Genomic DNA, 10,466 nt, shown 5'->3' on the forward strand with positions numbered 1-10,466 from the left:
AGAGTCAATAAGTAACGAAATATTGAAGAAAAACTACAGCACAGACGAATGGGACCACGAATGATGATACAATAAATAAGTAAAACAGTAAATATTCTAACCTGCTATGCATGTAGTCAACAGCCAATGCAAGCTGGACAAACCAATCCATTATTTGGTTCTGCTCAAATGATTTCCCTTCTTTTTTGGCTTTGGTAATTCTCACATCCAAGTCTCCTCCCTAGTAATAGAAAAATATAGAGCTGATAAATAAAATATAGATTCATTAATTTTCAGATATGATCAAGTGAAGCACTGAATGACTGGACACTGCTGGCATACTGGTTGTCGCATCAGACTCATGATCGGTATACCCAAGCTCAAATCCTACCTTAGGCTGAACATCAAAAAGGTCAGCCCTCTACCCTGGGTGAGTTGGCCAGATTCAATGGGAAGGCCAATTCCACTGGCCGAGATTAATTCACTAAAGAATGCGACTTTGGAGGATCCTTGGGTTAAGGTCACAAGAGCTTGTGTTTGACGAGCCTGGTTGACGGCAGGGTAGCGCATTCAAATTGCCATTTGATGGGGAGATGTGTCAGCACTAGCACTTGCAATTTGTACATACAAAAATTAGTGATGTTGCTTATCAATTTTCATGGTAGATACATCAGATTGTAGCTTGATTGAAGGAAATAATTTGACGCATCATTATGCATTTTTCAGCTGAGCTTTGACATACTAGAACTTTTGGGCCAATGGTGACGAGCAGCAGCACGAGTCAACAACTGAAGAAACTTTCGGACAAATGAGAGAATGACATTGCAGGCAGGTCCATCTCTTAAAATCCCATCAACATACTCACCTCACAATATTCTGTGATAAGGCAAAAAAATTCCATATCTAGAAAGCTGTCAGAAAATCTGACAATACCGGGATGATTTAACCTTGAAAGTAGTTTGGCTTCATGGACGGCATCAACGGTTTCATCAGGTGCTAACTCACCTACAGCAATTTCTTTTAAAACTTTACTATAAAGAAAGAAATAACAACCTTGTTAACAGCCACAGAAATATCTTGGTGGTAGTAAAAAACAGCAGCAATCAGTTGAACAACTGACTGGACATTCCTACTAAAGAATTGACACTGGTGTGCTATCAGTAACCTAGCAATAGGAGAACACCAGACTCATCTACCTCTTCATCATCAAATGCTAACAACACTTGGGCACATTTGGAGGCTTGAATGGTATTCTAAATGCTCTCTTTCATGGGTAATGATGGTCGTGTGATGGCGATGACCTGATGCAGGGGTTGAAATAGCAGTCTATTGTTTCTAGCTTTACTTTACAATGAGCAATTATAACTGAATGCTCATCTTCACTTTCTTCACAGAGTGACCCACCACTACTCAACCCATCTATCTCTGAATATCTATTCCCACTAAGAACCCAATTTTATTACATGTCTACAGTCTACAGTTTGGTTGGCAGGCTCCTAAATTTCCGTAGCAGGGAACAAGTCTGGCTTCCAAATTTAACATCCTATATCTACCACTATAATAACTAAATAATCCAAGAAATCAACCAAACGCCCAAATCTACTGGACATATACCACATATACCACATAATAAATACTCACAGTTCTTCATCACCTTTCTTGGTTTTCAAATCAAAAACCAGGAAGGCGGTTCCAAAATTCCCACTGCCAAGTTTTTTCTCAACTCTGTATCTATTGGCCAATACTCGATGATCACTCTTGTCTTCTTTCGGCTTCTTGATTCCTCGTGACGGCGGCATGTCGAAGCATTTATTTTCCCCACCAATTTAAATAATTGATGCTCCTCAAAATGTACTTAATCAATTACAGTTGATCAACGTCTTAACAATAACAGTATTTAGTAGTAGTGACCGAATAAATTAAAGATTAGTTTCAATCACATCACTTGGTTTGTCTGAAATGAGAGCACAAATATAACAAAGTTTTAGTTACTTCATGTAGTTAATTATAGAAAATAAACAAATTTAACCTAGTTTGACATAGTTATGCAGGTTACTCTACTGTAAATGGTGTCAACTTGACTGAACCAAAAATTTTGATATATTAGGCGCTACAATTTAATACCCCGGTATAGGGTATATACAAGATTCAGTGATGTGGCGCTGACACATCAACTGCAAAAATATATTTGCCTGACAATGTATGTCTTGTCCTATGACAATTACAAAATATTTGAGTACTCGACAAGTGTGAGATTTTGCTTTTTTTACAGCAAGAATATATTGTATACTAGTATGTCCTTTTCATTGCATAGTACCAATATGGCCTAGCTATTTTCGTTTGGCAAGAATATACTAGGACAGTACCATATACAACTTTGTCGGCGTATATTGTTTTTAGCATGTGGTTCTAATTATGGATGATTTTCACCTTTTTTATGCATGAGGTGATGCTAAAACACGTTCTTTAAAAGCATGAATGTTACATTAATATGAATGTCTTACATTTTATTTTTTAGGTACGCAGTATTATTTGTCATACAATGCTTCAAAAAACGATTTTTTTTTAATATGAGCAAGTAATAAAATGATAATTGTGGCGCAATTTAATGACGCTAATTAAGTGTTGTACATGGCACAAGTAAGTCTGATTATTTCTATAGACATTATAATATAATGAAGTATATTACATTCAATTATTTCATAGTGTAGATGTTAAAATTACAGTTTATTGTACATTTGTAATGATAAATCAGGCCATAAGTTAAGTACTTTTAACAAATTCTAATTAGTCTGTTTCTAAGCATGTAGCTATGAGAATACATTTATATATGCTTACAAAATAGTATGAAATGGTAAAATGGAAATGAGTGTTTCTAATACAGATACAGATCTGCCAAATCCTGTTTTTCACTTTTGAAAAGAAAACGTCATCATATACGAGGTCATCAAAGGAGCGTTGAAGTTTTGAAGACTATCAAATTAGCTTTGTCAGAAATCAAGGTGCAGAAATTTGTAATGGAGTTTCGTAGTAGGTATGTGGGCTGCGGCAAGTAGTGTTTTCCTGGCACTCGCATCATGGGCTGCTGTATTCACTGGACACAAGCTATGTCCAGAAAGGTTGGGCAGCTCAGATTGCAAGTTGCCTATAATGCGAACGGCAATACTTATGGCTACATCTGACTATCGCTACCTTAATGATCTATCAGATTATTAAGATATTCAACTTATTGACAGCGCTATCACTAGAAGAGACAGGACAGATGCATTCTAAAAGTGTGCACCTCTAACTCATCTTGAACTGAAATCCAACCCACATACATACATACAATGTATAACCAAATTATTTTTATACTAAATATAAATTAAAGATTTTGATGGAAAGACATGTGTGTATAATCTAAAGGGACATCCATGTATTATTCGGGCCAAACAAAATACAGGTGGTTCCAATAATGCACTGCACTCAAATATTTTTAAATTTGTTTTTCTTTCAGCAGACATTATTTACATTAAGATTACAGTAAAGTCTTCCTAATTTGTCCAAAATCAGTAATGATGAATAAATTAAGTTTCATTGAGATCTTGGGTAATTTTGAATAATTTCTTTATGTTTGCCCAAAAGAAGGCAATTATTTTTGTTTTAATTGGTTTCTGGTATTTCTAACAGTACAACGTTGTTCAAGTGTTGGTATGAACAATAAGAGAGGGGCGCGGATTACATTACATTCTTTGTATAATAGGTGTATGGACAGGCAACAACTTGTCGCAATCATCAGGGTCCCAGTGGTAGCCCTGCAAGTGTATGATCCTTTCCCCACAGCACTGCACCATAATATGGTGCCAAGACTAAGAGAAAAATGTTATACCCTACCATTATACACGAGGTCGAAGTAACATAATTAATTCAGTGTAGATTATATTTTTATGACATGGAACACTGGATCTACATGTACCTGCACTTCGCAAAAGCGGGGAGACTGGTGAATGAGATAACGTCACGACAATTGAAGACATGAAACATGTAGGGGAGCTTGCAAGTTCTTGACGCTGTATCACATTTATAATCGTAACGCCCATCACGGTTACTAAAAATTAGAACCGTGCTTCCATGCAAAAATGTATTAGTCTGTTCGCATTTGGATAACATAACAATACGTATGTCGAGACGAGTGTTCGACAACGTTTCAACTTAATTAAGAAATTAAGGAAACTGTAGCATGCGGTTTTATATCATACAACGTTATATAGAAACACAACAACACAAACAACAACAACAACACCAACAACAGAACTACATAACATTAAAAAGTAACAAGTGTCTATATACTAAGAGTGCAAACCGTCAACAAACCTTAGGCGGCCATCTTGTGATGTCAAGTTAATGACTTCAGTGGACCTTCTCAGCTGCTGCTGCCAACCGCCGTCACTCGGTGTTATGTAGCTCACAGGCGCTGTCAATCATATGAACAAACTATGTGCTATGTTATTTGTTTAGTGTGAGACCTGTAATGAAAAACTAATCTCAATCAGACACCACCAAACTTTTCAACAGCGTACTAGGTCACCGTAATACGCAAAGCACCATGGGAACATGTACACTAACTGATCTGGGCATGCGCCATTGAAGAAACGAAAACGAGGCAAAAGGAACTTCCCCCTAATAATTGTTTCTTACGCAAGCGACGTTGCAAAAAAACAATTGTACCACGTACAGTTCCTCTTCTTCGTGTTTTACACTAGACAGGTCACGGATTGAGGCGTGTGCGCAAATTATTTGTTCGCAGGTAAGACGGAGAAACAAATTGGCGTGTTGCAACAAATGTTATTTATTCACAGGGACTTGACGATCTAAGTATGGCTGGTATTAGCAGAAGAACAAAATGCTTGCAGCTCTCACGTGGGTGTATTATGAGTGGTAGGCGAATGTACCGGCGACTGACTAACTATGCCGAACCTACTTTAGGTCATTATTTATTATCCAAGAAACGTTCCGAACGCATGTACAATGAATGTGTCAGCAGAAATCAAATTTGACTGGACATAGAAAAAATCGAACCATATTGTAATTTTGTATAATAGTGTATTGTATTTGAAAAAGTTCTTCCCCATAGATTATTAAATGAAATAATTAAGGTACCATTAACACAGATTATGAGATTTCTAACATTTGCCATATCCATTACCAAAATAAGCCATCACAAACAGGTCTTTTCACACATCTTGTGTGCTTGTTATTTATTTCATTATTTCTTTCATACCGTTCTTCTTTGGAATGCGTGAGTGTTTCTGAATAAATAAAATAATCGCATTCAATTAGTTTAAAGACAATTTCCAGTATTCTAATACAACGAACAAACAAACAAGTCATTCACAGCCAAGTCAGCTAGCTACACACATCAAGCTCCATGTTGCACACAACCCCCCCCCCCAATAACTTACTGAATCAACCAATACTTTTTTGTACACATGCAGTAGTGGGGAACTATATTTAAGCAATAACCCCCTGCCGAAGTCTGGTATACCACGAGATATTGCACAATTCACGACATATATGGAGTGAATTGTGCAATATCAAGTGGTATACCCAACTTCGGGGGGGGGGGGGGTTGCTATTATATTATACCAGTATATTGACAATTCAATAAAACTAGTAAAAAAGAGTTTACTTGCATCTACTATAAGATCATGATTATGGCCCTTGAACATGAATATTTATAAGAAAAGTATGTAGTTGTACACTGGTTGCATCCAAAAATTACATACGCAACACAGTTCAAATTGAATACAAACTAATTTTTAATCCGTGTGAAAATGAAAACGTATCCACAGTGAATAGAGCAGTATAAACACAAAAATTAGCATAACAAAAGATGACCTTTTACTGACTGCGTCAACGCCATTTGAAATACAGGGTCGTGTACAATTTGGATCATTAAAAAAACAGTGGTTTAGGTTTGTGTGGCAAACGACAATCACCCAACGACCAACGCTCACAACTTGGATCCTGCCATTAACAAAAATATTATGATTATATAATTTTTCAGATGTTTTTGATTCGGTATTTTTTAAAAATATTTTTTCAGAATTCAACCACTATATTTCCCTAAAAATCAAATACTACCAGTTTTATGTAATTTCATATTAAACCTGTAGTCAATTCATGTTCCAGGGTCATTTGGCTTAGCACAAATAATGCAAAGTACATATCAAAATATTATATTATTATATTCATTCACACTTCTGTTTAAATATTTCAATTACATTCCTGGGCTAGAAATGCACTCCATAGAACTTGCATGTAGATGTGAGGTGCATGACAAAATCGACAACAATTCTTATATATTTCAAAGAACAAAACCGGTGATATACTATTTTGACACATAAGCAAAGCAAAACATGGTAATATTTTTAATTCTGTGTCTTGATATCATTACTGAGTATTTATGGAACAGACGACAAACTAGCCTGACAAGTTGGCGTAGGTGGCGCCCTGGACTGCTGCAATCCCCAGTCTGCAGTTCAGGGCGCCACCTATGCCAACTTGTCAGGCTAATGACAAACCTGCGAGTGCACCAATAATGTCATGTGTTTGATTTGTTTGCTGTGCACTGCAGAGAATGTAGAATTCTCAAAAAATTACAATAATAGTAACTGGATTTAAAACAATAAGTTGTATTATTACTTGTGTCAGGCTTCCCTGATCAGTTGAAAATATTCAGAGAATGACTCATTTGCATAATCATTCACAATTGACTGATTACTGTGTATTATACTTTTCATTTACATTTCATTTACAACGATGCAAATTATGCAGCTTTCGAAAATCGTGCAGTGTATTTTTCAGTATGTTTCAAAAGCTACAAGTTTCCATGAATCTGCATCTATGACTAAACATGTACACATATATACTAGTAAATATTTTTCTATTCCAGATTGAATGGAGACAGATAACAATATTTTACACCAAGATGGGCGTTCTTGGTCTCACTTCCTTCATCGACAATAATCGCCAACTATTGCAGTCTCACAATCTTCATGATACACAGGTAGTTATTGATGGCCATGGCGTTGTACACTGGCTTTACTTTCAAAACAAGATTGACTTCCGCCATGGTGGCAACTACAGAGACTTTCAAGAGCTGTGTTACAGATTCTTCAAGTCATTTAAGTTATGCAAGGTTCAGCCTTATATCCTCTTTGATGGTGCATATGACCTGAATGATCGGAAACTTGCAACTGTTAAAAGTCGTGCCAAACAACAAGTTCAGCGTGCACTTAATATCATTAAAGGTGGTGGAGATAAAATCTTACCTCTGTTTGCCTTTGAAGTTTTTCTAAAAGTCCTCAAGAAGCTTGACATTCCTTATATTTATTGTGATTTTGAAGCTGATAATGAGATTGTTGCTCTGGCCAACTCATGGAGATGTCCAGTTATTGGACAGGATAGTGATTTTTATGTGTTTGATATCAGAGCAGGTTATATACCTCTTAATTATCTTTGGTGGAAGAATCCCTGTCCATTGTATGAAGAAAGCGACATCTTACCTACAGATGAGTATCCAGTCTTAGGAGGAAAGACTCGCAAACTTGGGAGTTACTGTTTGAAGACTGAAATGTATAGGTTGTCAAAATTCTGTTCACACTTCAGTGTAAATGAGGATATGGTTCCCCTGATGGCAAGTTTACTTGGAAATGACTACATAGCACCAGAAATGTTCAATGATTTCTTTTGCCAGGTAAAACTTCCAGGACAGTGCTTGCGACGTGTTTCCAAAAGACATATACATATTAAGGGAACTATTAACTGGTTATCCAAGTATGAATCAGTAAGTAGTGCTATTACAGATGTACTGAAATGTACAAGGAAAGCATCACGTAGAGACATACAAGCAAATCTTGAAGCCTCCATGGAGATGTACAATCTAGAAATGGGGTCAAAATTTGTTAATTATTTTGAGAGAAATCATCTTGATTCAAGTGTCTTGGAGATTTATGAAGGCCCCACATTACCAGGCTGGTGTGTGGCTTTATTCAGGCAAGGTCGATTACCTTCATTTTGTGTGAATGTCATGTCACAAAAAAGGTATTTCACCTATGATATGTTAGAAGATGTAGACGAGCCAAGTTGTCACAATTCTTCTTGCATGATTAGAAGACTTCTATATGGCATTCTTCTGAAAAGTGTGAAAGATATTGAAGGACAGGATTCATGCCTGAATACCCAAGCTCGAGCAGGAGTAGAATGGCAGGATGGAACAACTCAAACTCAGACTCCACTCAAATCAAAACCCCTGTGTCAACATGCATTTAATAAGCCACTTTTTGTTGAAGAATTTACCAGATACAAGTCATCTTTGAAACAATGTTTCATTGAAGCATTGGGCTCACTTCCTCTCTATGGAGAGCTACCTACACTCTTCGACATACCATCTCTAACCCCATCGAAGAAGAAAAGTCTTCTGGATGAAGTTCTTGGTACTCAAGCAGCCAAACTTGATGCAGTTCCAAAGGAACTTCAATTTCCCATTTGTGTTTCTATATACTGGATTACAATGGCAGAACCCAAGGTTCATCTTCACCATTTCCAAGGACTGCTACTGTGTTTTCTCAGGTGGTACTTTATGGATATTTTCAGCACTGAACAAACTAAAGGGGTAGATGATTCCGGTTCTGAGGCTTGTGACAAAGCAATACAAGATGCACCAACAGTTCATGAGAAAACAAGCACAAGAAAAGATGCTGATGAAAGGAAGAACATTCCACTGAAGCAGTTACTTCTATCAGCTTATAGGCAGTATGAAAATGTGTCAAAGCAGTCTTATTTGGACCTAAATGCACTTCAAGCATGTGCACAATGGCAAAGCTGTATGAAGTATTCAATGTTTGTAAACTCGCTGCTTGGTGAGATATATCCTACCCCTGACATCTGCAAACTTTTCCATGGCAGTCTGGTACATAGTATGAGCACAACAGTGAAGGCATTGAAGAAAGCTGACCCTACTGAGTGGCTGCAGAGCAAATTGTTTGCAGACATCCCAAAGGTATTAGAAATGTATATAGAATTGAACCACACTGTCATGTCAGTGGTTCCTTCAAGTGCGTTCCACCAGACAAAATCTAAGAAGCATTTAGCTAAATCTTTCATAGCAGAGAACACTGATTTACCTTCTCAAGAAGAGTGTAACAATGAACCAACTATTGAATTTTGTTCAAATCCACTTCTGTCATATGAAGTGACATGTGATGTGCAGAATCGGTTTGCTGGATTAATGGAACCTGATGATTAGATAAGCTGTTGAACATCATGCTGAGTTTATCTAGAGTGTTTGACCAAACATTACTAATTTTAGTCAGCCATATAGTCGTTGTTTAAACAATTTTTATATTTTTATACTTGTGTATAGCACATGAGCCCATATATGATGTGGTGAAATTTAACTACCCTACTGGCTGTATGCATTCTTGAGTCAGTGTCATATGTCAATGTTGGCAAGAAAACCACCACTTTTCCCATTGTGCTTTTCCAGCATTTCCTGGCTAATAAGAGGATCACATGCTAGGGTTATACTAGGGTTAGGGTTATGCATGTTCGACGCTCCTCAACTTGAGTGGCATTCAATGTTCATTTTCGAACAGAAATCACCAGAAGACGCAAGCATTGGAAGATATACGTTTTCAAACCAATACTATAGTGGAAATAACTTACCCAAACGTACGTCATCAAATAAAAGTAGAATTAGGAAAACGAATGGCTGACAAAAATTGAAAAAAAAATCCCAAAACAAAACAAACTAGTCATTGTTAATGACACAGTCCCCGTCCAATATTTTGTGATCTGACATATCAATTTGATGCTGATGAAGTCATTGAGATTAGATAGAAACCATTAATAGCAGATGGATTTGTCAAAAATTATGATTTTAGTGTAAAGACACGAGAATTGACATTGGGCAGTCATATTGAATCAAATTACAAAAATAATGTTCATGTTGATGTATTTATTGGTATACTGTCTTTGTACAAAATTTAAACAGAAATGTTCATTGCATTCATGGGAAAGTAGGCATGGGTATCATGAAAAACAAAATGGCTACCAGTCAGCCATATTAGTTTGAGTCACAGAAAAAATATGACATGCAACTATAACCCAATATGTATGATCACCATACCAACTTTGATCCAAATCGGCCTAGTCATCTCTGAGAAATGGCTCCGGACATGTAAAAATTACGATTTAGCACTTTTACATGAAAATTGGGTATTGGCGAGCCATATTGAATAGAATCACAAAAATAATGTTGGTGCGCACGTATCCCTTGGTATACTATCTTTGTACACAATTTAAAGACAAACGTTCATTGCATTCAAGAGAAAGTAGCATGGGTACCATGAAAGACAAAATGGCCACCAGTCAGCCATATTTGTTCGAATCACGAAAAAAATATGATGTGTACCTATAACCCAATATGTATGATCACCATACCA

At 36.7% G+C, this 10,466-nt stretch overlaps 2 protein-coding genes across 3 annotated transcripts in view; one reads left to right on the forward strand and one right to left on the reverse strand.

Annotated features, from left to right (window-relative positions):
• Positions 1-4,568, reverse strand: part of LOC100370291 (uncharacterized) — a 29,155-nt gene extending 24,587 nt beyond the window's left edge. For both annotated transcript variants that reach the window (XM_085500189.1, XM_002742394.4), the window contains exons 1-4: positions 4,333-4,568; positions 1,621-1,933; positions 845-1,010; positions 102-220 (exon numbers count right to left, since the gene is read on the reverse strand). In XM_085500189.1, coding sequence (XP_085356315.1) covers positions 102-220; positions 845-1,010; positions 1,621-1,778 — 443 coding nt within the window. In that variant the 5' untranslated portion in view covers positions 1,779-1,933; positions 4,333-4,568. The remainder of the gene's footprint in view (positions 1-101; positions 221-844; positions 1,011-1,620; positions 1,934-4,332) is intronic.
• A 49-nt stretch (positions 4,569-4,617) lies between these two features.
• LOC100371041 (single-strand DNA endonuclease ASTE1-like) lies at positions 4,618-9,966 on the forward strand. Its single transcript, XM_002742399.3, has 2 exons — positions 4,618-4,765; positions 6,914-9,966. Exon 2 carries the CDS (start codon positions 6,950-6,952, stop codon positions 9,266-9,268), a length of 2,319 nt encoding a protein of 772 aa, XP_002742445.1. The 5' UTR covers positions 4,618-4,765; positions 6,914-6,949; the 3' UTR covers positions 9,269-9,966.
• Positions 9,967-10,466: the final 500 nt, after the last annotated feature.

The sequence above is a fragment of the Saccoglossus kowalevskii genome, chromosome 6, assembly GCF_978046115.1.
Source record: "Saccoglossus kowalevskii chromosome 6, keSacKowa6.1, whole genome shotgun sequence".
In the NCBI taxonomy this organism is placed as follows: Eukaryota; Metazoa; Hemichordata; class Enteropneusta; family Harrimaniidae; genus Saccoglossus; species Saccoglossus kowalevskii.